This window comes from Hemicordylus capensis, chromosome 4 (genome assembly GCF_027244095.1).
Source record: "Hemicordylus capensis ecotype Gifberg chromosome 4, rHemCap1.1.pri, whole genome shotgun sequence".
NCBI classification, from domain to species: Eukaryota; Metazoa; Chordata; class Lepidosauria; order Squamata; family Cordylidae; genus Hemicordylus; species Hemicordylus capensis.
Genome location: NC_069660.1, coordinates 268,200,581 through 268,226,277, shown reverse-complemented (window position 1 = coordinate 268,226,277; position 25,697 = coordinate 268,200,581). Strand labels below are relative to the sequence as shown.

Below are 25,697 nucleotides of genomic sequence, written 5' to 3'. Positions count from 1 at the left end.
TCCTCGCTGCTGTCTCCAGAGAAGCTCTTCTGCGCGCTCTGGAAAGGCAGGAGCAGGTGGAAAGCGAAGCAGCCGCTTGGCTGTGTGTGATGCCGAGAGAGACGCTTCTCCTCACAAAGGAGAGGGAGGAAGGGATGCGCCTGCGCACTCCATTCTGCTGCTAGGAGCGAGGCTTGAGGGACCCTCTGCAGTGAGTGTCAAGCCGGGTGAGGAAGGGAGAGTTCAAGGGGGGGAATACTCGGGCTCGTTCAGCTACAGCGGGGGGACCACCCAACTGAAACCGCCGCTAGCTTTCTTGCCCTCCTTCTGCTTCTCCCCCACCCCCCGCCGCTCTTTCCCAGATTCCCAGAGACAGAAGCACGCAAGCAAGCAAGGAAGCAGAGTGAGTAATAGCTTATTTCTTCATCTCGGAAGGGTGCTCCTGCTTGGGTTGTCTCTTATTATTACCTCTTCACTTGTCGGTCCTTCCTCTCTCTCTCCCCATCCCGCTCTCCAGCATCCCTCTTGGGTTCCCTTGGAATGTCCAGACCTGTGTCTCTCAGCTTCCCCAAAGCTAAAGTTTTGAGCTTTGCGTAGAATTAGTCTGTGCAACCAGAAAGGACACGGAGACAAAACCAAGGCAGCTAACTAGCTAGCTAGCTAGCTAGCTAGCTGCTTTGCTTCCCACCTGCTCATCTTTAAGGGAACAGCTTCCTTGCATGGGAACTGACGCCCCACGTTGTTAGAGCTGTGGGGAGGGTGAGAGGGAGACGTACCGAAGTCATCTGGGGGACTTTAAGGCTGCAGCCTCATGCACATTCACGCCCAAAGGAGTCAGTGGGACTTAGAAAGAAAGGTGCTCAGGGTAGATCTGGAAGTTTGTGATTCCTGGGAATAAGATGGATACATTCAGGCTTGCATGTGCAAGCAGCTCAAGAAATTGTCTGGGCTGTTTTGGGGAGGCATTGCTATTGCGCGAGTGTGGGAACTTATTATGTAGGCTGCTGCATAGCAGTCGGGGCTATCTAGTGAAACACCTTCCCTGGCCTGTCTGTCTGTCTTTCTTTCCCCCTCTCCCTCCTTATGCCTGTATCGATCTGCACAAAGCCAAGACCCATGCAAAGCCAAGCATGGAGCTACAGTTCCTCTTCTGCCCAACACACAGACCGTGAATGACTGATCCTGTATGCCTTAATATCAGCTATGTTGAGTGTATTCCGAGCATAAAAGTGTGTGCATGAAAAGGCATTTTCTTCTTGTTGCTGTACATACCAAATGGATCTGAGTAATGCTCTTGCATCTTCTGTGGCCCATATTTGGTTGGCACATCACTTTTGATATGTATTGAGAAAGACCCTTTGTTTCCTGTGTCTCTTTCTTTGCATGACTTTTGAAAAGCCTTCTATGAAACTCCAGTCTTTGTTATCTGAAGCACAGGGAGGCATACTGTGGACAGGGCAAAGGCAATCTGCAATGTCCTGATATTTGTAATTTAATATTTATTCCAGCCTAGTTATTTTTAGGCATGGAAATAAAGGAGTTGGTATGCTGACCTTTTGCTGTTGGATTTGATTGTAAATAAAAGGGTCTGTAGTGTATGCATAAAGGCACGTGCATTATACACTTGCGCATGTGCTCCCTTTATAAATGTCTTTTCACAAAGAGCATTTTGAAGGAGGGTTAGGAAGGAAATTGCTGAAAAGAGCCTAATCTTGTCTTCAGATCTCTTATTGTAGGAGAAAATCAGCGTGGCTGTCCTATAATCACTTCCACATAATAAAATGAATGTTATACTGTACTTGATAGTTAGCATTAAGATCATTAAAACTGCTATTGTATTTTCACAAGCAAAGGTGGGGTGGTGGTGGTGGTGGTGGAGGAGGAGATTCTAGGGGAGAGCAGAAGGGCTCCAGCCATTCTGCTTTTATTGTTCAGGGGAGAAAGCCTGATAATAGAGACTGCCATGTCCTTTTCTAGCCCCCGGGAACAGCAGCTGGGGACTATTGCCGCGAAGCAGTGTGCTGACCTTCTTTGCTTGATCTCTTCTCTTCCCCCACCCCCTCTGTATTGCAGATTGGTAGACTTGCGGTCAGGAAGCTTTAAACTGGAGACTGGGAGGATGTCCTCCCCCTATCTGCGGCCTGGCAGTCAAAGATGCAGGCAGTCCCGGACTCTCTCCCAGGGTGGCTGGGCTTCACTGTGAGCTCTGGCACTTCTTCATTGCTAAACGTGGCCGATTAATCCACGTGGGAATCTCCCCCTGCACAGGGGGAGAGGGCCCAGTCTGATCTGTTTATAGCTCAGCTGCTGGCAAGGAAGGAGGGGACAGGTTCCTTAGCGGTGCTAAGAAGGATGGAGCCACAAAAGAATCTGCTGGACACGTGCACTGACCCATTGATGTGACACTGTTGGACTCTAGACTCTCTTACTTCAGAGTGGCTGGGGCTGGCTTTGAAGCTGCAGGGAGTGCTTGCATGTTCTTGGGATAGAGAGGCAGTATCAGTACTGATTTCCAACAAGACCATGCATCTGACTGGGAATTTGTAGCTTGGCCCAAACGGAGCTTGCCATCAGCATGCTTTTGGCAGGGGTAACAGTACAGCAGGAGCACCAGCGCCCCAATCCTCTTGGGAGACAGCAGCCTGAGAAGCAAGATGAGAGGTCTAAGAGTTTGCCGGTTCTGAATGGGTCTGCTCCCCCGATTAACACCATGCAAAACACACTCATTGCAGCCAAAAGGAACTTCTCACAGAGTTTCCAGGGGGGCTGTGACCGGAAGTGTGGCCTTGACCCTGACCTGCTGGCACATCACAGCAATGTTGCAGCTGCTGCTACTGCTTCTTCCAGGATGATGTTGTCTTTTACAGCTTCCAGCTTTTCAAGACTTGGGAGTTTCACTGAAAGAACAGACTGTAATAATGTTGTTGGCACAAGCAAAGGGGTTTCACCGGCTTCCACGTTACTAGCAATCCCAGGCAGAAAATTTCTCAATGTAGTATTGATGGATTCCCGGTTCTTCTTGGTATGCATGTGCTTCCTGACTTTCATCCAGTCGCTAATGGTCTCTGGCTATCTAAGCAGTGTTATCACCACCATTGAGAGGAGGTACAGTCTGAAAAGCTCAGAGTCTGGGCTGCTGGTCAGCTGTTTTGATATTGGCAGCCTGGTGGTTGTGGTGTTCATCAGTTATTTTGGGGGACGAGGACGAAGGCCTTTGTGGCTTGCCATAGGTGGTTTGTTTATTGCCCTTGGAGCTGCTATGTTTTCTTTACCTCATTTCATCTCTCCATCATATCAGATCCAGGAAATGAACTCCTCTGTCTCTAATGATGGCTTATGCTGGACTGGCAATAACACAGCCAAAGACCATGCGGAGTCACCAGCTTGTCTCAAGGATTCAGGTGGAAATAACCACTTGCTCTATGTAGCTATATTTGTTTGTGCCCAAATTCTCATTGGCATGGGCTCCACACCCATCTATACTCTGGGACCAACCTACTTAGATGACAATGTCAAGAAAGAAAACTCATCACTCTACCTAGGTAAGGCGTGTGTGTGTGTGAGTGTATGAAAATGATTGTGTAGGCATTTTGAAGGGGGATTGTTTTCCACTTTAAAATCAAGCAGGCATTGAACAACAATGTTGTAGCTAGAGTGAACATGCCAAAACATTGTCTGTGGTTGAAAAGATACTTGCTCTAATCATTTCAGTGGGGGTGAGCGAACACTTTAAGAGGAGGAAAGGAGGTCTTACCTGCTCCTCCATGCCCCCACCCCGCTGCCCCAGTGCAGCGCTGTCGGGATTAAATGACCCACCATGTGGCTGCTGATCTGCTCCCAGCAGCTCGTGGGCAGGACCATCATAGAAATGGCATCTGCATGTGCATCTGTTGAGTGGTCAGCATGGTGTTGCTGACCGTTCAAGATGGCACCCGCGCACATGCAGATGCCGTTTCCATGCCGACCCTGCCCGGGGGCTCCTGGGAGCAGCCCTGCAGATGCGCGGCGGGGCATTTAATCCTGACAGTGCTGTGCTGGAGCAGCGGAGGGGCCATGGAGGAGAAGGTAAGATCTGCTTTCCTTCTTTTAAAGTGCTTGCTCTCTGGCCTCCCCCCCACCCAGGATGTGCACAAAATGCTTCATGCACATCCTTGATTTTTAAAATATGGTAGCCAAGTTTGTAAGTTATTTCAACCTCCTGTTCTATTATACCAAATGAAAATGTACAATTCAGTAGGTATGAATTGTGATAAGGGTAGTCCATGTGGGGCCTGGAATATCAAAGATTTTTGGAAACTCTGCAAGTGAAGTTCCTTGTATATGCTGTTTGCCAACAAACTGCATAAATGTCATTAGTCCAAAGTGTCAGAAACTGCTCAAGAGAGCTGAATTTAGTTATTCTATGCATACCTGACAACATGTCACAGCACCCACCCTGAAATCATTTGCTCACATTTACAGACCCGTTTTTCACCAAAAATAGGTTTTTGGCTTTTATTTATTTAATGTATTCTTAATTGTTTAAAACTTTTAATTGCTGTTATCTTTGAATGTTTTAAATTTTAATTGTTGTGCAATAGTTGGTTTTATTCTGTTTCTATTGTGTTTGTGTTTGTAAACTTCTAGAGCCTTTTGAGTCAGGTGGAATATGAAATAAATAAAGTTATATACTGTCCAAAACCTATGTCTCTGGGCAGTTTACAATAAAATGATGATTTTATTTTGAAGTGATCATCTGTAAGCACAGATTAATATCATTCCTGAGTTTATCAAAAATGTTTTTTAAAGTATTTTAATTAGTTTTAAATGGTTTTTAATTGGGTTTGAATTGTTTTTATATTGTTTTTAGCACTGTGTTTTAAATGGTGTGTGTTTTTATGTCTTTTTAAACTTGTACACCGCCCAGAGCCTTTGGATGGGGCAGTTTATAAATGAAATAAATAAATAAAGTGAAATTATCCCACAATTAAAATTCCCTCCGAATATTAAATCTGAGCTCAGGTTTTGAAATTCAGATTTTGAGATATTTGGATTTTTAAAAATATGTGTGTGTTAAAAAGATTTCCTCCCCCCACCCCCAGGTGTACTCTCACATGATCATGTTAAATGTATACAGTGCCCCTATTCCAGTTATGGTTTAAAGTGTGCATTGGCAACATACTTGTTTATTAGACCATCTAAACTCTTTTATAACTGTTCAGCATTCTAAAAATTATATTGTGCTTTCAATTGCTCATTCTGTTTAGCTACTGCTAACTGAATTCAGTGGAAGCTGATGTTTCCAGATATCTGTAGTTTAGTCTTGAGTGTTTTATGTTCATAAAGTCTGTTCAAAGATCTGGCAGCAGTTTTATCTTTCCTGTGTTCTCAGCTAGGGTTTCTGTTCCTTGAGGAAAAAATAGTTCAGTGATATATTCTTTTTAAAAAAGAATACTTTTTGCACTCATAATACACTTTTGGATGTCTATAACACCAGGTAAATGAGCAAATGATCTAGGGTATGGTGTTCTCAATCCCAGTTATGTAAATATCTGCATGAGGAAAAGCAGGAGTTCAAGACCCTTCTCTGTTGTAGAGGAAGATCCATATAATCTGATAGTTTACCTCACACTTTTTGTCATATGGTAGTAAATGGGAGGTGTACTTTGCTTTCTCCTTATCCTGTTTCATTTTCCCTAAGCACTACTTACTTATTCATGTGCCATATTCTCATATGGCCAACAGTGACAGCTTTCCCCTTATAATGCATTGGGTTAAATTGTGATAATGCAGGCTGAGAAACCCAAGATTATTCCCAGTCAGAAGAAGCATGAGTTATGCAATGTGGAAAGTCTTCTGTTGTGTCTGTCCACTTCATTTTCAGAGCAAACTGGGAGGTAATACACTGTGACCCTTTTGGTTCTACACAGACTGTATACAATCCTGTGCTCAGTTACGAGCTTGTCAGTTTAACTGATTTTTTTAAAAAGAGCTATATATGAGATTGCAGCTGCTGAGAATAACTAAATTGTAATGCAAAATCAATTATTATCTGAAAACAGTAATAGTCTAGCTATTTAGCTGTTTTGTAGGACAATAATTTGAAGGAAAAAATACACATTTTAAAAATGTTTATTGTGAAGGAGTGGTGAACATTTCACTCACTTAATGCAGTGAAAATGCTATATATCTCTGTAGGTTATAAGGGAAGTGCACCAGATTCAATGATTATATTTGTTCTTTTCTTTTAAAGATGATTATCAATAGGTTGGAGATAAGACAATCCAGATAATATGTGATATTGATGGGGAATTCAAGTATGTTTGGTTTATCTGTAGTAATTTGGTCTGAAGACATGGTCTAAATGTACTTGATACTGTCAACGTGCTGCAGCTAAGTAGGTCTAGGTATAGTTGGGGCCTGAATGGGTGACTACCTGATAACCCCTGTAAGAGATTTTTGACACCTCCAATCCCTGCAACCAGGAATACTTGAGGGCTCCAAAAATCCTCACATTCATAGACGTGGGTCCTTTTTGATGGTACTGGCTGTCAAGAATCCCAAGACCCAAGAAGACACGAGGAAAAGTGAAGAGATTATATTTAATCAAAACAGATTTATTTCCTTACCAATATTCAGATGAATCACAGCATTACAGCATGCAGCAAAATTACTTCTCTCACACAAAGCAGTCACAAAACTAACAGCCTTGAGATACTGACAGGACAGCCAGACCCTTGCAGTCACAATATACTATACCACAAGGGAACCTCGACTTGTTCCTCTTTTTGCTAGATGCTAGGTGCTGTCACATTGATTGATCGGATCAACTTCCTCCTTTCCTCCTCTTGTATGCCGTGCCTGAGCCACCCTCCCTGAGGGAAGAGCCTGGTACCCTCTATCCTCAGATTAGGGTCTTTAAGTATCCTCGAACCTTTCCCACCCACGCATCAATAGTGATTGGACAGAGAAGGGGTCTTGACCATCCATGACCCTTTGCCCAACCTGTAACTTTTGACATTTAATACCATTGGCTAGGGAAGGTCCGAAAGAGGAACCAGGTGTGCCATGCGACTAGGAGAGATACGAAAGAGGAACCAGGTGTAGGTCGAGTGACCCCCCCTCCTCCATATGGAACATTTGGGAGGGAGCATTCTCGATATGAGTTACCGAAAAATGAGGAAGTACGCCCGAGCCGACAGGCCGATTCTCTCTAAATTTAGACAAAAGCTCTAGATGGGGTTGCTCTTGACAGCATGGAAAATTTGCTGGAACAGGTGATCTTGGCATTTACTCGTGGGTGCTGAGATCAAGGCCTAAACTGTGTCGAGCAAACAGACCCAGGTCAAGCACCTATCTGATACAATATGGCTAACCTATCTATGCACTTATTCAATATAAGATTGACCCGATTAGGTCTTACACCCCACATACCAGGACATTCCCAGACAGTGATTTTACTTTGCTTCCTCATGGGAAGGGCAGGTGTGTGTTCACACATTGGGCAGATTTACTTTTAAGTGCATGCAAGATATCAGGGAGCAATCCATACACAATTTGGGTTTTCCCGTGCCCATTGGAGCTTAGCCCGCATTATATCCATGCTAAGAAGTTCAACTTTTTACAGTGGCTTTTTGGGATATTTTGATATATCCAATATGCACCTATGTTTCTTCTTGGATTTATGGAGGGGCCATGCTGATAGAGCACCTTTTCTTAAAGCCTCACTTTTTTCTTTTTCTTTTTTTAAAATTGATTGGTGACTTTCTGCAAGATCACCAGCAATTTTTTTAAAAATTATAGCAAAAGGCAGGGCTTTAAGAAAAGCCTACTTATGTACTTATGTTCACCATAAAGTACCACTGGGAGTTGTATACCCTACACAGACTTGAACAGTGCACGGTATGAATAGTGCATGGAGAAACTTTGGAAGGAACCAGCAGGAATCTTATTAAAGAAGCCCTGTGTGAATAGCCCTCCAGGTTTCTTTGACTTTATTGTGCTTCTATGCGGCTAATATATTACCTTATACTTTACCCCACTTAATTCCTCTACCCCACTTAATTCCACAGCTAAGCCTACCGTCTGGGAAAGGCCCTTGAATTCCATGACAGAAGATGGGCAAAATATAACAAACATAACAGAGGAATTCTCTGTTGGAACGGGTTTTGTTGTCTGAGACTGCTTCTGGACCCAACTTTCTGGTAGACAAGTCAGTGATCATGCCCAGGAACAAGGGTGCCTTTTTAAATATATAAGCTTTGTATCACACTTTCTTGGAAAACAGGGATTTTGTCACCATTGATCTGTGCTTTTATAATCTTGAGAATTAACAACTGCAGTGCTCACTCTACAGGACCGCATTTTAAAACAATTGAAAACTTAAAGCTTGCTACAACTGATCTTTTCTCAGGAAGTAGCATAATAAATCAGTACTGCAGTAACTGCATTAATTCTCTGTTAACTTTCAAGCTGAGTTCAAGGATCTAGTTCTAATCTTCACAACCTAAGACCTGCATATATCAACAAGTGCCTCTTCCTCATATAAACCAATCAGCTGTAGAAGGCCTTGCTCAGAGCTCTGTTCTACAGAAGTAAAAATAGCCGCATGGCAGGATAGTTTCAAGGTTATGAAATGTGGTCTATGCTGAACTGAACTGCCTAGCCTAACTACTTTTTTGGGATGGATTTTAGAAAGAACTGTAAGACCTATTAATTCTAGCAGATGTGCCAGGATTCTGATGGTGCCACTGGTGTTTTGAGTTCTGGGCTTTTAATGTATGTAGGCGTGTAGCTATAATTGAATTGGGGGTGGATGTCCATAGGCCCCTGAAGGAGGGAGCCCCACCAGCTGGGTGATATCTTGCTCTTTTCTCTGCCTCTTGCACCTCTCTGAAAAAGCGGGGGGAGGTACTCATCTTCACTTTTCATCCCAGGGCCGACGCCAACCTTGTTACACCCCTGAATATATGTGTTGGCATTTTGTTGATTTATATTTTGTAAGCTGCATGGAAGAAGGCAGTGGTATATCCCTCCTGTATACTACCAAAGAAAACCACAGGGCTCTGTGGGCGCCAGGAGTCGAAATCGACTTGACGGCACACTTGACCTTTAAGTTGCTCTAAAATTTGTGGACATGGTGGAATATATAATGTTTGAATATACACACAGTAATTTCCAGAACTGCCAGTAACATGCATCTGAAGCTGTCTTATGCTCAACCAATGGTCCATCTAGCTCAGTTTTTATGTACACTGACTGGCAGTGGCTCTCTGAGGTTTCAGATGGGTCTTTCCCAGCCCTAACCGCAGAAGCTAAGGATTGCACCTGGGAAATTCTACCTGCAAAGTGTGTCCTCTACTACTGAGCTATATAGCCCATGGTAGTTCTCTGGGTTGTGTGCCCCCCCGCCCCGCCCATGGTTCTTGCCACTCCCAAAACTTGCCTAATTTCCTGCAGTCCCTCTAGCCTGTTGGTTAATAGGAACTAGTGGTTAATTTGAATCTGAGGAAGAGTGCCGGGCTGTGCCCTGCTGATGCTTACAATATTGTGAGCAAGTTCGGCTATGTCTGCACTAGTGGCTTGTATCCTTATTTCAGGGACAGTGAGGGGCAAACTCTCCTTGACCTCCTGTGTTCCTGTGCTGCTCTTTCTGTGTCTACATTCAACATGCACAAAGAGCAGTGCAGGAATTACCTGTGAGTAAGCACTCTAATCTGCTATGTCAAGTGGAAGACTGGAATTCTTACTCATCTAGTAGACCTGCTGGTGGGTAGGCTGTGATACTTGTTAGAAACTCTGCCCACAGATAGGCATACCATCTTGCTGTCTGAAACGACAAGCTGGGCATTTAGTCACAAGTAAGGTTAACAGCCCTATTGGATCAGGCCCAAGGCCTATCTAGTGCACTAGGCTACTATAATGGATTGTAGAGCAGCAGATCTGCTCATGAGTAAGTGTCCATAAACAACATTTCAAATGACAGCCTTTCAGGGGGACAATATTTCTAGGGATTATGATGGAGATCTTTGTGGTTAAATTAGTGCCTTTCTGAGGAGGTTCTGACATTATCTCAACCAATCCTGGAAATGTGGACTCTAAATCATGGCACTATGCAGGGTGAGATGTAGACCAACCAGATGTTCCAGTATATCTTGGGACATATCTCAGGGTGAAAAAAATAGCTGGTGCAGTCATACTTTTAAGATTCCGTTGAACTCTGCCCAATCCAGTAGTCAAAGGAAATAATTGCGGCTTACTTACCTAATTTGAATTAGAAGCAATGGTTTCAACTAAACCTTGTTGTCTAAACTACAATCCTACTTCCTATGAGCTCTAAACTGTGACTTCTAGAATGGGAAACTCAGAAACTTCAGCATCATTCCTTGTTCCTGCTTCATTCTGAATATGGCTAAACATTTGTTGTCTGGAATTAGAGCACATATATTAGTCAACTTGCAGAAATCTGATCTAGGTCTGGCCCATCCACCTGGCAGACTAGGTGGTTGTCTCGGGCTCCACTTCTTGGAGGGTTCTGCAGCTTCCTGGGCAGAACTTGAGTGGGCAGGATCCACCTCCTAGCTAGTCTCTGACTTGCTTCCCACCCCCTATCAGTGCACTCTGTCCCCAACCCCTTCCTCATTCTGTTCTGTTACTGCTGTCATTGCTCAGGTAGGAGCCTCCATCCTGGTTTCTCAAGTGCCCGGATTCAAAGCGGGAAGTAAGTGGTGTGTGCGGTGGTTGGCTTGGCTGCAGTTGGACTTGGTGGGTCACAGATGGAAATGCCTTTAAAAGCTGTCTCTTAGGGAGACAGAAATATTGGTTGGCCCTGAGGATCACAGTTCCTGCACTGCTGAGGAGAGGGAGGCAGTGGCAATAGGGGGAAAAAAGGGTGTCATTGATTATCAATGCAGGCTGGTCATTTGACCTGGTGAATGGCTGAGCACCCTTCATAGCTCAAATTAAAGCTGGGGCACCAAAGTCAATCTTTGCTTAGGGTGTCAAAACCCTGGACCAGCCCTGATCTGATTAGTTCTCTTGGGGAATTGCCAAAATCTCAAGTAGAAAAAAAACCTTGTCCTGCAAGAAACCCTGGTTCAGCTGGTTAATCTCAGTAGAACTAATCTGCATGGCAGGCGAATGGGAAGAGATGGCAAGCCCTGCTCCTGACTTCCACATTTTCTTAAGGTTGAAATAGAGTTGACTTGTGTATAGCTGTTGAGCACATGGAGGCTCTGTTCCGGTCTTCTGTTCTTATCTTATATGAATGCAAGGAAGAGAGCTGATCTTGTGGTAGTGAGAATGAATTGTCCTTTGCTAAGCAGGATTCTCTTTGGTTTGTATTTGGTTGTGTGACTACATGTGAATGCTGTAAAATATTCCCCTTAGGTGATGGGGCCGTAGCTCAGAGGAAGAACATCTTCATGCTTGCATGTAGAAGAAGTTCCCCGGTTCACTCTCTAGCATCTCCAAGTAGATTCCTGCCTGAAACTTTGGAGAGCCACAGCCAGCCAGAGCAGACAATACTGAGCAAGATGGGCCAATGGTCTGACTTGGTCTAAGGCAGCTTCCTGTGTTCCAAGAAAGTTAGGAATGGTGGACAGTTTAATCCCTCTTCACACATCCATAGAAAACGTGAAAAGGGATTTATTACAGGGAGACCTATGAGAAACGGATCAGTTTCTTAAGAATCCAAACGTGTGTTGCAGTGCTGGTTTCCAAAAGGACACATTCACCAATCTAACCTGTTGAGTATGCAGCAAAGAGCATTCTCAAACACCCTCCCTGCGGCTTGTCAAATGAGATTTGTAGAAATGTAATGGTAGAAGGTGGTGTGGGGTGTGTGTGTGTGTGTGTGTGTGTGTTGAACTTTACTGGCACTAAGCAGAATGGAAGAGAGCAGCAGCTGAGAGTGAGCAGCAGAACCTTTGCAAAGGAGAAGGAAGGTCACTTGTCTGCTAGAAGTAGAGGCACAGCCTCGAAAGGAAATCCAGCAAGGGCTGCGTCTAATGTTTTAGTGGTGTGTTTGCTGCTGAAAATCACTTCCATGTGGTTGGGACTCCATGTGGATGCTATGCCATTTGAAAATGCTTTCCTGGAGACCAGAGGGGCAGGAGTGGATACCTTGCTATGTGATCCAGCGGACCCCTGGGAGAAACAGACTCAGACCTTATTGCAGCTGCCAACCCAACCAAGCAGGAGTGATTTCTAAATGAGCGCATCTTAGTGCTGATTGAAATTAGTGTCACTTAAATGCATTTAACTGTGTACTGGTTAATGGCTGTTATCCTTTGAGGCAACATTTCTGTTGGGCTCTGTGTAGTTTAAATCATGGTCAGTAGACATTAGTCAATGCAAAGCAATGATCTGACCTGCACTGTTTCAATTTCTATCCAAACCAACACTGGAAGCAACACAGAGAACCTCATTTTTAAACATTTCTAGCTTTCCCCATCTCATTCTCAGATTACAAGTTAAAACAAAGCCCTGTATAGCCATTGTAAGTATAACATCCAGTTCCTAGTTCTGCTGTCTCTTGCTCACACTCCAACCTTTCATGCAGGCTGTTGCAGCAGGATGGACCTGAGCAAATGGGTCTCATTCCTCCCTTACCTAACATCAGGAGGCTGAATGACAAGTTCCAGAATAGGAGAATGGGGCAAAGTATGATCCCTGCCCCTCAGTTCATTATCCAGATTTTCATTCTGCTCCAGAGGCCATCATCAAAAGCTTGCAGGCTTGGAGTGGGGAACCAAGGTTTTTATCCTTGTCCAGCAACAAGCTTGGAGGACAATCTTTCATCAGCCTGAACATTTCCCTAGAATGTAATAATTTATAAATTAAAAATAGATAATATAGAACAAGTACAGAAACACAATTTCCTCTTTCTCAGATACTGAAATCCAGCTCAATTTCCTTCAAATCATCATCTTTTAGTGTTTTTCAGAGATATTGAGGGCAGGGGCATAGCAAGGGTGGAGACAAGATTTTAAAATGCCCCCCGCCCCTCACTGAAGCTCAGCTCATGAAGTAAAGAAATCTTAAATGAGGCTGAATAGTGGTAACAAAAAGCATAGTCTCACAAACACTACACACACACACACACACACACACACAACACCTATGTGCCACAATAGAATATCATCCTAAATTATTTCTTAAAAGATTTTGTAAATTGTGGATGATGCAAGTCATTTAATGGTACTAGAGAAAGACATTATTTATTTGTTGTTTCTCTGTGTAAACCGCCCTGAGCCACTTTTGGAATGTGTAAGACCTAATCGGGTCAATTCTATATTGAATAAGTGCATAGATAGGTTAGCCATATTGTATCAGATAGGTGCTTGACCTGGGTCTGTTTGCTCAACACAGTTTAGGCCTTGATCTTAGCACCCACGAGTAAATGCCAAGTTCCCCTGTTCCAGCAAATTTTCCATGCTGTCAAGAGCAACCCCATCTAGAGCTTTTGTCTAAATTTAGAGAGAATCGGCCTGTCAGCTCAGGCGTACTTCCTCATTTTTCGGTAACTCATATCAAGAATGCTCCCTCCCAAGTGTTCCATTAGGAGGAGGGGGGGGGTCACTCGACCTACACCTGGTTCCTCTTTCGTATCTCTCCTAGTTGCATGGCACACCTGGTTCCTCTTTCGGACCTTCCCTAGCCAAAGGTGTTAAATGTCAAAAGTTACAGGTTGACCCTTTGCCCAACCTGTAACTTTTGACATTTAACACCATTGGCTAGGGAAGGTCCGAAAGAGGAACCAGGTGTGCCATGCGACTAGGAGAGATATGAAAGAGGAACCAGGTGTAGGTCGAGTGACCCCCCCTCCTGATGGAACATTTGGGAGGGAGCATTCTCACTCATATCAATTTTGAAGGATGAATACAACTGAAGGAAGCCCAGGTGGGTGCGCGGCTGGGGGTGCGTGGCTGGGGGCCCCCCCAAGGCTGTGGGCCCCCAGACAACTGGCTCCCCTTGCCCTATTATAGTTACACCCCTGACTGAGGGATAAGTAAAACTGCAAAAGAAGAGTGTTGCATATCTCAAAATCTTGATGTTTTCCCATTCCAAGAGTCTGGTTTAGTGACATTTCAGCATGCTGAGTATCTATACTATATTACTCTGCAGGGCATGGGAAGTTCACATTTAATGGCTAAAAGAAATGATCCCCTTCCCCCCTGCCCCAAATGGTATTTAAAGAGAGCTCTCTCTGGCAGATTGATTTCAGCAGGCCTGGAGACTGAAAGCTGCTCAGGCAGTTGGAACGTGAGAATAAGCCCTGGTCTAAATGGATTAGTCAAGTGAGCAGAGGGCAGGTAAGGCAGCCAAGGGCACATGATAAATGCCATTTATCACGTGGCTCTGCTATTTAGTCACATGGATGTTGCTGTCATTTCTGACATGTGGCTTTGTTTCCAAGTCACTGAGAGTTAATTGACTTCCAAAGGGGTCTCAGGTTCCTTAACACAGATATGCCGAGAGATGTGGTTGTGGGACTGACGTGGCCAAATTTAAGATGCAAGTGTAGAACATCCTGAATAAATGTTGTATGGATATTGCTTAAATGTCAAGTGCAACAGTGTGTACATGCCGCCAGAAAGGACTCTAAACAACAATACTTTCTGTGTGTACGCTCTAGCCATTTTAAAGTTTTACACCACTTTAGGACTCGGTCTCTGCAAATGCTTTAACATCTGTCCATCTCTACTCTAAATGTAATTCTGCAGTGTCTCAGATCTGTAATCCCGATTTCACAAAACTCACCTTATGTAGCTGGGGGAGCTATTTTATTTATTTTCCAAGTTAATCCAGCTCAGGGGTTGAGTGGCAACGTCATATCCTCTTAAGTGCAGGCATGCAAACTCAGGCTGGACAGCTGTTTTGACATTCCTGGCTGGATGTCCTGCTCACAGAAAATGCATCTGATGCTTATACATAATCTCTTGGCTGCCTGCACCCTAGTCCATCTGTCTGGATGGCCCTGTGCCAGTTTACAAGGTGGAGTGTCATTTCTATTCAGATTAAAGTGCCAAGCAATTATATGTTTAGTGGGATAAGCTTGCACTGCATTGTTCTCTCTCTCCCCCTTCCTCGCCCCCCCCCATGGTTGGTTTCCTTGCAGATGGCAATGGTAAATGCATAAAGTCACCTCTTGCTTGACATGGTATTGATATTTATATTTCATCATACTTAAATAGCAGTAAGAAAAAAAGAGGGATGTTTTGGACATCAATCAATCAGTTTTTTTATTTTTGATATTTTGGACGTATGTATAAAAAGGATGGCAGACATGAGTCACTCAGCTTTTGAATTTCTGATGTGATGTCTGAAGCTGGAATGCATGGTACGTGTCCATAGTCAAATCTGCCTGCTTAAATGAATTCTGACCACAAATCTGTATGCCCTTGATATGGGTTATTATTGAAGACCCAGACAATAGTCTGAAGGCACACGATGCAATATTGTGGAAACTTTCCTCCTTGACGTTTTTCACACAGGGTTTATAGCTTGCATCTCCTCCAGAATAGAGGGTTCACATATTGGCCAGATTTACCTCGAAGTCCCTGCAAGCTACTGGGGAGCACACACACGATTGGGGTTTTCACTGCGTGTTAGTGTAGCTCGATTTATATCCAGGGTAAAAAAAAAAAAAAATCCACTTTTTGCATCGGGTTTTTTGGGCAACTTCAAATTTGCAATAATGCCTGCTGTGAGAAAAACACCCTTAGGACAATGGCTGCTAGAGGAAGAGGGGATTGAATCTGAATTGGGACTGTCATGGAAGAAAAAAGGTAAAGTCCCCCTCACCTTGCTGCAGTGCTGATCTGGATCAAGGCCTCACATTTAGTGTTTTTTAAAGATACTTTGGGATAAGTAAGTCTGCAAAGGAGGAGTGTTTCATCCTGCTCTTTACATTTAAATAAACAATTTAATTTAATTAGCTGCATCTAATTGTTTTAGCTGTTTTAAGTAGTTGTAGGTTTTTGTGTGTGTCAGTCACCTGGAGATTGAAGTTGGGGCGGTATAGAAATGTAATTTGAGAGTGCCTCCTTTGTCATAAACGCTACTGCCTGTTAAGATCATCTGTGGAGGTCTGGCTACATTTGCCGGCCAGGTGGCAACTTGGGACCTGGCCTTCTCTGTGGCTACCTCAAGGCTTTGGAATGCACCCTCTGTCAAAATAAGAGCCTCTCCATCTCTCATTGCTTTTTAAAAGACCCTTAAGACACACCTGTTTTTTCGGGCTTTTAATTAAAACTAATTTTAAACTGTTTGTTTTACTCTGTGAAATTAACTGTTTTTATTCTGTGATAGTGTTTCAGTTGTGTTCTGTTTTTATATTGTATTTTGGATGATGTACACCAGGGATCCTCAACGTTGGGCCCCCAGATGTTCTTGAACTTCAACTCCCAGCATCCTCAGCTGCAGTGGCCTTTGGCTGGGGATTTTGGGAGTTGAAGTCCAAGAATATCTGGGGGCCCAACGTTGAGGATCGCTGATGTACACTGCCTAGAAAAAGCCACCTAATGGTGCAGCAGGGAAATGACTTGCCTATCAAGCTAGAGGTTGCTGGTTAGAATCCCTGCTGGTATGTTTCCTAGACTGTGGGAAACTCCTATATAGGAAGATGCTGAAAGGCATCATCTCATACTGCGCGGGAGATGGTGATGGTAAACTCCTCCTGTATGCTACCAAAGACAACCACAGGGCTCTGTGGCCGCCAGGAGTCGACACCAACTCGACGGCACACTTTACCTTTACACTGCCTAGAGATGCATATATCAGTTGGTGTATAAATATGATAAATAAATAAAATTAATAAATACACAAGCCCTAATCTCACAACCCGCATATCAACTATTTTATTTGTTCAGGCTCTTACCCCTTAGGGGTTGTCAATCTTTCCTTTCTGGCTGTTGTTTTTTGATGTGTGTGTTTTTATGGCCTTAACTTATTTTAATATTAATATTAACTTTTGTAAACTGCGCTGGGATAAACTTTATGCAAGGTGGTATGGAAATTGAACAATAAACTAAAAAGTTTGTCCCTAAGTGAACTGGGCCCTGTAAGTTGCATGGATATTTCTCTGAAAAAAGAGCAACTTAGAAATTTAATAAGTATGTATAAGTAATTTCCTGTGCTGCTTGTTAGACTGTGTTGGCTTACTGTAAGACATGGAATGCAATGTGAAGAAAAGAGTTATATCATATCATATGGCATGTATCTGAAAATATGTGAAGAATGTGTGTTCTTGGGGCCTTGAAGAAGATAAAATTGCATAACATTTTCTCTTCAAAGTGAACAATCTGTGGCTTGCCTTGATTCAACTTAGGGGCCAAAGCGCAGATATTACTTTAAATATGTGGATGAGTCCTATATGTGTACACACACACACACACACACACACACACACACACACACACACACACACAAACACAAACACACACACTTACTTAACCCTTTGCTCTCATGCAGATTTGCTGTTGAGAATTGCTGTTCCCCACTTTTTGCCCCTGGAGCTGCTATTTGCAGCATATAGCTTTGGGAACCAATAACAGATTTAGTTTAGTTGCATGATGTATGGGCTTCCTCTCCTCCACTGTGTTCTGTAGTGATCTGAAAGACTGATTGATAGAAGACTCTTTTTAAACTATGCTGTACAGGTGCTGCAGTCTTTTTAGTGGCTGTAGCATAATTCCTCCCTTCTGGGGACTCCCCAAAGAATAAGCCTGAGTGTATTTCAGTATCACTGAAAGAGCTTGTAGCCTTATGTCTTTAAAGTTTATATTTTTTAATCTATATAGTTAGTTAACCTGTCCTAAGCCCTTGTGATAAATCCATATTAGTAATAGAAAACAAATGGAAATCTCTTTCCCCCCCTCCATCTGGAAATAAATAATTTGGGGTAAACAAATTATTTTCCTGCTTCTCCTCTAGAGGCCTGGAAAATTGAATCCTTACTCTGTATCAGATCCAAAGGTGATCCAAAGTCATTACTAAGCACCATAGTGTGCAGACCTATAAAAGCTTATTCTGGGTCCACTGTAGACCCAGATCTGGGTGGTTTCTGGTCTGGTATAAAATGTATTCTCCGCTGGCTGCTCCATCTGCAGCCACTGTTCGGGGAGCCACCACCTCCCACACTCCTCCGGCTGCTTCAGCTGCAGCCGAAACTGGAGAAGGTGGTGGCCCAGCTGGTTGTGGGGAGGGAGGAGGAAGCAGTGGCAGTGTGGTGGCAACCCAGCCGGGAAGAGGGGGAAAGCACAGAAATGCTTCCTGGTTGAGGATGGGGGTGGGGGGAACCAGATGCCAGGCAATGGCAGGTGCAGCAGAAACTGTGCACCCACCAGAAACTGCTGTGTGGGAGCCTGGAAGTTGGTGTGCATGCATGCATGAGCACACCTTAGAGAGAACAGTAGTTCCAACACCATACAGTAAGTACCACTGTTTTATTTTGATCCAGTCTCAGTTTGTTATCCCTCATCTAGCCCATCACTGCCTCCAGGCAGGCATTTAGGGAGGTTGTGCCTTCTCCTGATGAAGAAAGAGAAATAGATTTGGGTGTCATCGTATACTGATAACGCTCTGCACCAAATCTCCTGATGATCTCTCCCAGTGGTCTCATGTAGATGTTAAAGAGCATTGGAGACAGTATGGAGCCCTGGGTGGGTGGGAATGCCAGATAAAAGTTCACATTTTGAAGAACGGTCTCCAAGCGACACCATCTGGAATCTGTCTGAGAGGTAGGAGTAGAATCACTGCAAAGCTGTGCCTTCCACTCCCAAGCCCCTCAGACAGTCCAGAAGGATACTATGGTCGATAGTATCAAAAGCAGCTGAGAGATCCAAAAAGACCAAGAGAGTCACACTCCCTCTGTCAATTCCCATTGGAGATCATCCATCAGGTCAACCAAGGCAAGTCTCTACCCCATGGCCTGCCTGAAAACCAGTTTGAAATTGGTATAGATAATCAAGATTGGAGGAATTACAAACATCACAATGGTAATTAAGAACATAAGAACATCCCTGCTGGGTCAGGCCGAAGGCCCATCCAGTCCAGCATCCTGTTTCACATAGTGGCCCACCATATGCCTCTGAGAAGCCCACAGGGAAGAGGTGAGGGCATGCCCTCTCTCTTGCCACTGCTCTCCTGCAACTGGTATTGAGAGGCATCTTGCCTCTGAGACTGGAGCTGGTCTATAACCACCAGACTTGTAGCTAGTTAATGGTTCCAAATTCTGATTCAAGGGAGGAGGGGCATGCACTAGTCCTGTCACAGTCTTTAACAACTCCACTGGACTGTGAGCTTGCAGAAAAGAATTTCTTCTTTGTCATTTGTATTGCCTGAGCATAGGTCTTCAAATGTGCTCTGTGTTGTAATCTATCTAATTCGAGTCTAGTCTTTCTTCACTTGTGTTCCAATTGCCTACCTTGCTGCTTCAGCTCCCGTAGTTCTTCCGTATACCATGGAGCCAATTCTGAAGTGGGTCAGAGAGGACGCTTAGGAGTGATAAAGTTAGTTATTATCAAGTTAGTGTCAGTCTCCATGGCCTCATCCTTGATTTTTTTAATTGATCACATTAGATTCTGGCAGAATATTAATAATGGGGTTTTTACAGAGATACTACCTTTTGAGGTAGTTGGTTGCTTTTGTTTTTGCAGAAGCTGTTCATTGAAACAACAAGAATATAAGAGGCTTCATGGTGGTATGGAATATCTGCTTTGAAGCTTTGGGTTTCTGAAATAAAGGATGCTCTTGTGGTCTCTGAGCAGTAATTTTCTACGATAAGAGGCATCAAAACAGCCCTATATGAGCCCCTGGTGGCGCAGTGGTAAAACTGCCGCCCTGTAACCAGAAGGTTACAAGTTCGATCCTGACCAGGGGCTCAAGGTTGACTCAGCCTTCCATCCTTCCGAGGTCGGTAAAATGAGTACCCAGAATGTTGGGGGCAATATGCTAAATCATTGTAAACCGCTTAGAGAGCTCCGGCTATAGAGCGGTATATAAATGTAAGTGCTATTGCTATTGCTATTGCTATTAAAAGTGTTCCAAAATGGCGTTAAGGGTTTCTTCTCTTCCCTACACATTTTTTGTTTCTAAAATGCAATGCTTTTTTAATGGATTCAGTATTTTTGGTATATACATTGTTGAGTAATTCCCTACAAGACAATTACAGTCTGATACATTATTAAAATAAATTATTAAAAGCTCTTGATTCTTAGACTGCAATGCGCAGTTTAGATCAACTTGATTTAGCACAGCTATCTTCCGACGGAAGTAGTAATGGCATCCCTTAGAAAATATGCCATCTAAGGGGAATATAGATAATAACATGAGTTTGAAGTCTGCAGTATATTACTATAGATGTATGTATCTCCAGTACTTATGGGTGAAAATATCTGGCAAGCTATTCAGTTGGAGGGAATGTCTTCTGTTTAGTTTTAGAAGTTAAAATATCTTACTTTAAAAAACCTAATAATTATGTTATCCCACTGGAGTCTGTAGCAATCTTGTTAGGGTGCTTGGATGCTGAACAAGAAATTAGAAGGGAATTTAATTTTGTTGTTGGTATCTGTTTGCTGCCAGCTGCCAGCTCACTGCCAGGCTGAAAATCAAACATCTGCCTCCTATTAAATATTATATTTATTATAAAATATTGTTTAAAGAATAGTAAAGATTGGTTTGATAAAACATGGGAACTCTTAATCAGGAGTTAAGATTTCATAAGAACATCTATGCTGGATTAGGCCCAAGGCCATCTAGTTCACCATCCTGTTTCACACAGTGGACCACCAGATGCCCACAGGCAAGAGCTGAGGGCATGCCCTCTCTCTTGCTGTTACTCCCTTGCAACTGGTATTTAGTGGCCTCTTGCCTCTGAGGTAGGAGGTGGCCTATAGCCCTCAGAATAGTAGCTGTCGATAGACCTGCCTTCCATGAATTTATCTAAACCCCTCTTAAAGCCATCCAGGCTGTTGGCTGTCACCACATCTTGTGGCAGAGAATTCCATAGATTGGTTATGCGTTGTATGAAGAAATACATCCTTTTGTTGTCCTAAATTTCTTGGCAATCAGTTTCATGGGATGACCCCTGGTTCTAGTGTCATGAGAGAGGGAGAAAGGTTTCTCTCTATCCACTTTATCCACACCATGCATGATTTTATAGACCTCTATCTCATCTCCCCTCAGTCGTCTTTTTTTCGAAACTAACCCCCCCCCCAGGTGTTGTAGCCTTGCCTTGTAAGGAATGTGCTCTAGGCCCCTGATCATCTTGGTTGTCCTCCTCTGCACCTTTTCAAGTTCTACAATATCTTTTTAAAGTAACGGTTACCAGTACTCTACGCAGTACTCCAAATGTGGCCACACCATAGTTTTGTCTAAGGGCATTATAATATCAGCAGTTTTATTTTCAGTCCTTTTCCTAATGATTCCAAACATGGAATTAACCTTTTTCACAGCAGCTGCACATTGAGTCGACACTTTCAACAAGCTGTCACTGACAGCTCAGATCTCAACAGTGTAAAGTTGGGTTTTTTTGCCCCAGTATGCATCACTTTACACTTGCTAACCATGAACCACATTTGCTGTTTTGTTGCCCTCTCCCCCAATTTTGAAAGTTCCTTTTGGAGCTCCTCACAATCTGTTGTGGATTTCACTACCCTAAATAGTTTGGTGTCATCTGCAAATTTGACCACCTGGCTGCTTACCCAACTTCTAGATAATTTATGAATCGCTGAGGGATCCCACTTCTTACTTGCCTTGATTAGAAAACTTTCCATTTATACCTACCCTCTGTTTCCTGTATTTTAATGAGTTACCAATCCACACGTGAACTTGTTCCCTTATCCCATGACTGCCAAGTTTCTCAAAGGTCTTTGATGAGAAACTATGACAAAAGGTTTTTGAAAGTCCAGATATACTGTGTCAACTGTTTTTAATCTTTTTATTGGTTGTTTTTGTTTTGTGGTAAACTTCCCGGAGGACTTGCGTTTTGGGTGGTATAAAAATATGTTAAATAAACAAATAAACAAATTGGATCACCTTTATCTGTTGACACTCTCAAAGCACTACAAAAGGTTAATGAGGCAACATTTATTTATTTATTTAATCAAATTTATATACCACCCAAACTTTCGTATCTGAGCAGTTTACCTTTGCAGAAGCCATGCTGGTTCTCCTTCAGCAGGGCCCCTGTTCTTCTATATACAGTGGTCCCTCGACTTACGATGTTAATCCGTTCCGAACGCACGTTCAGAGGTCGAAATTTTCGTAAGTTGAAGGGCGCATCCACGGAGGTCTGAAAACATTCGTAAGTCGAGGAAGCCGCATCTAAAAATTCGTAGGTCGAGTAAGCCGCATCTAAAACGGCAACGACTTCCGGTCTTTTTTGTCATTTGTACCTCGAAAACATCGTAAGTCGAGTAGTTCGTAGGTCGAGGGACCACTGTACTTAACAATTTTTTCCTTGAGAATGCTTTCCATCAAATTACCTGGAACAGACATTAAGCTAAATGGCCTGTAATTTTCTGGATCCCTTTTTGAAAATCAGTGTTACATTGGCTACTTTACAGTGGTCTGGTACAGAGCCCGGTTGAAGGGATAAGTTATATATTTTTGCAAGGAGGTTGGCAATTTCACATCTGAGTTATTTAAGGACTCTCAGGTGAATGCCATCTGGCCCTGGTGATTTGTTAATTTTTAATTTTTTCAGTCAGTTTAGAACATCATCTCTCGTCACCTCATCTGACTCAATACTTTAGCTTCTGTCACTGAGAAGCTTGGTTCAGAGACAGGTATATTCTTAGTATCCTCTGCCATGAAGACAGAAGCAAAGAACTTCTGGGCCAAAGTCTAGGGCCGCCACATCCCCTGCCCCCCCGCAATCCTCTTTAGAGACAGAGGTGGGAGGGGGGAAAGAAACATGGGATGGGAATATGTTGTGTGTTGAAATATTGCTACTAATGCTTATTTGCATAAATATCTGTTTTATATTCTTACATTCTTGTGAGTTCAGTTGTTGTTTGTACCCTCAAGAACTCATGTGTTAAAAATACTGAAATGGTGTGTGTCTGTGGGTGTGTGTGTGTAGGGGGATGATGCTTAACTTGCAGTGTGTTGAGGGGATCTAGTGGGTTGGGGTGGGGCCTCCAAAGGCCTTTAGGTCCAGGCTCCAAAATTACCTAGGTGAACCTCTGCATCCACATACCTCTCTTGTTCCCTAAGAGACAGGAGCTCTTTGCACTGAGCAACACCCACAACTTCTGCCGATCAAGTAAATAGTCATACATGCAACATTCTGTGCAATACATTCGGAAACACCCCATCCCCTGCTGGATTTCTATCTTCATGACTGGTTTTATTCACTGTTTAGTGTATTTGGAGTTTATTTATTTGAAAGTTAGGTCTTAGCTGCAGTTGTCAACTACTCAATAGTTCAATCAAAGTTCAATTTAACTCAAATCAAACAAATCAAATCAAATTCAACAGTTCAATTCAACCTAAATCAAGTGGCATACAATTAATTTTTTGTGGATAACTTCTTGGAGAAATGTTTCCTTTTTATTAAATATGTGGACACAGCAAAGACAAAACACAGGAGACCTTTCCATCTTATCTTACTCTTTCATATTATAAAATAAAGACTATTTTTAATTTTTTAAATTGCTTTTGAATTGTAATTTTTGACTAATCTTGGACTTTCTGATATTATCTGTAATATAAAGAAGCTTCCGTTATTGCCTGAAACATGTTCAACAGGGCAAAAAAAGAAGAAGTTAATAATGAAGTGAATAGAATAGTAATCAGGTAAAGGTTCAGTTAAAACTAATAAGGCCACAAAGGATCTCTAGAGATCAGTACCTGATATATTATCCCTCCTTTTACCACAAAAGTAGAATTAAAACCATGAAACAGATGGGATGAATGATAGCCAAGAAGATGAAAGTGCCTGGTTATGTTTTGCCTCTCTTCTCCTTAATTCTTACTAGCATGTAAGAATTGTTTTCTTGGTTTAAGGAAACATAACTAATCAAGGAAGTATGTTTGAAGGCCTCTACAAGTGCTTAATCTACTTAGATAATTTCTAACCCAGTCCTTGAATATAAAGCTTCAAGGATGTTCTACAGTCGATAATAAAATTACAGAAACCCAGCATTGTAGAGAAAATTGTACTCATACAAGTGTCTTGAGTTGTATGCAAATAGAGCTTGAGATGACTTAAAATACTTTCATAATTAAAACAATTCTTATGCCTTTTAATTGGCCAATTATAGTGTTTGCTCCTTTTGTTATTTTGTGAGCTGCCTTGTAGGCCCAATTAAATGGAAAGGTAGAGTATAAATGGGGCAAAAAATGCTCTTCTATTGATTTTATTGATGGGAGACTAAGGATGAGGAAGCAGTTTGTCAAGCCACCAAATGAGTCACTTGCAAAGTTGGTTTTTTAATACATGTATCTCAGGTTCAGGTCTAGCCATTAGTCTAAATGGGTTTTGTCTGCTCGAGACAAAATATATGTAGGGCAAAACTTGTAAGCTGGGGAGGATCTTATCTATGTGCAAAGTGGGTGGTGCTCACCTTACATTTCTCATTCAGCCATGTTGTCTCTGCCTCCCTTTTTGTGTGCCTGCTGGTTCCCTCTGTTCCCTGCTGCTCTTGTTTGCAGCCTGCTGCTGTTTTAAGTGAGGTGGGTGACAAATGAAAAGCCCCAGATCTTTTAAAATATTAATTTTAATAAGGTGGGAGTCACTTATTAATCATGCTCCCTTTTGTTTTTGCATAGTGGGTGGTCCTAGGACCACCCTATAAACTAATCAGAGAGGGACATGGCTGATTAATGCCTAGGCAGCCAATCAGAGAGCCCAGAGCGTGGCGAAGTCTCTTTCTTTTAGCTACTCAGAAGAATCCAATCACCATTTTGGTTAGAGGGCAGGCAGGTAGGCTGCCTGGCTGTTGGTACTTCTGATATTTTGCTAGCTTCTTTGTGTTTGGAGGGGAGGAATGCAACCTCTGCTTTATCTCCTTTGCTCTCTTATGTGATCTATGTGCAAAGCATTATGGCTCATTCCCAAATTGACATGCCATAAAACATTGGAAGGAACAGCAAACTGTAAGGCTGGACTAATTAGATTAGAGACTGGCATAAGAAATCAGAAAGTTCTTTTATGGCATATGCATGGATTTCTGAGTCCAAACTGCTTTTCAAATAATTGCGGAAGTGACTTTCCATGTGGGTGTGGTGTGTGCAGAGAACGAATGGATTCTGTTGGAAGCGGGGGGGACGACCCCATGTGCTATGCAGAGATCTAACCAGATTTTTCTCTGGATTAATATGTCTACTGGGGTTCATGGTTCATTGGGCAAGGATTAAGGAAATGATCTCTAAAAAAATTTTGTTTCTTGCTAGGATGGACACCGAGGCTAAGTAGTGGGCACCCAAGGCAGGCAGAGAGTGGCAGCCAGTAGTTCAGCAGGCATGGAGAAGGGAGAGGGTGTCCCCATGTATCTCTGCTTCTCATGGTGTCCTCTAAGTTACAGGAGATAGTCCATAGTTGCAGCAATAATAGTGGAAAAACCTGTGATTTTTCTATTATTTATGTATGCATTTTTGAAATAGGGAGGCAGAGCTGCTCTTGCAACTTCAGAATGCATTTTTTCTCCACTTTTGTAGCTGGTCTCTGCTTTACCTGTGGCTTATACAGATATATTTACTTTGACATTTATAGCCGGTGCTTCCTTCAA

At 42.9% G+C, this 25,697-nt stretch overlaps 1 protein-coding gene across 9 annotated transcripts in view; it reads left to right on the top strand.

Moving 5' to 3' along the window:
* Positions 1 to 25,697, top strand: part of SLCO5A1 (solute carrier organic anion transporter family member 5A1) — a 112,906-nt gene that overhangs the window by 9,929 nt on the left and 77,280 nt on the right. For 5 of the 9 annotated variants that reach the window (XM_053248359.1, XM_053248358.1, XM_053248357.1 and 2 more), the window contains exons 1-2: positions 58 to 382; positions 2,053 to 3,521. In XM_053248359.1, coding sequence (XP_053104334.1) covers positions 2,555 to 3,521 — 967 coding nt within the window. In that variant the 5' untranslated portion in view covers positions 58 to 382; positions 2,053 to 2,554. Of the gene's footprint in view, positions 1 to 57; positions 383 to 2,052; positions 3,522 to 25,697 lie in introns of those variants that run through there. The other 4 variants (XM_053248351.1, XM_053248354.1, XM_053248353.1 and 1 more) reach the window with 3 other exon arrangements.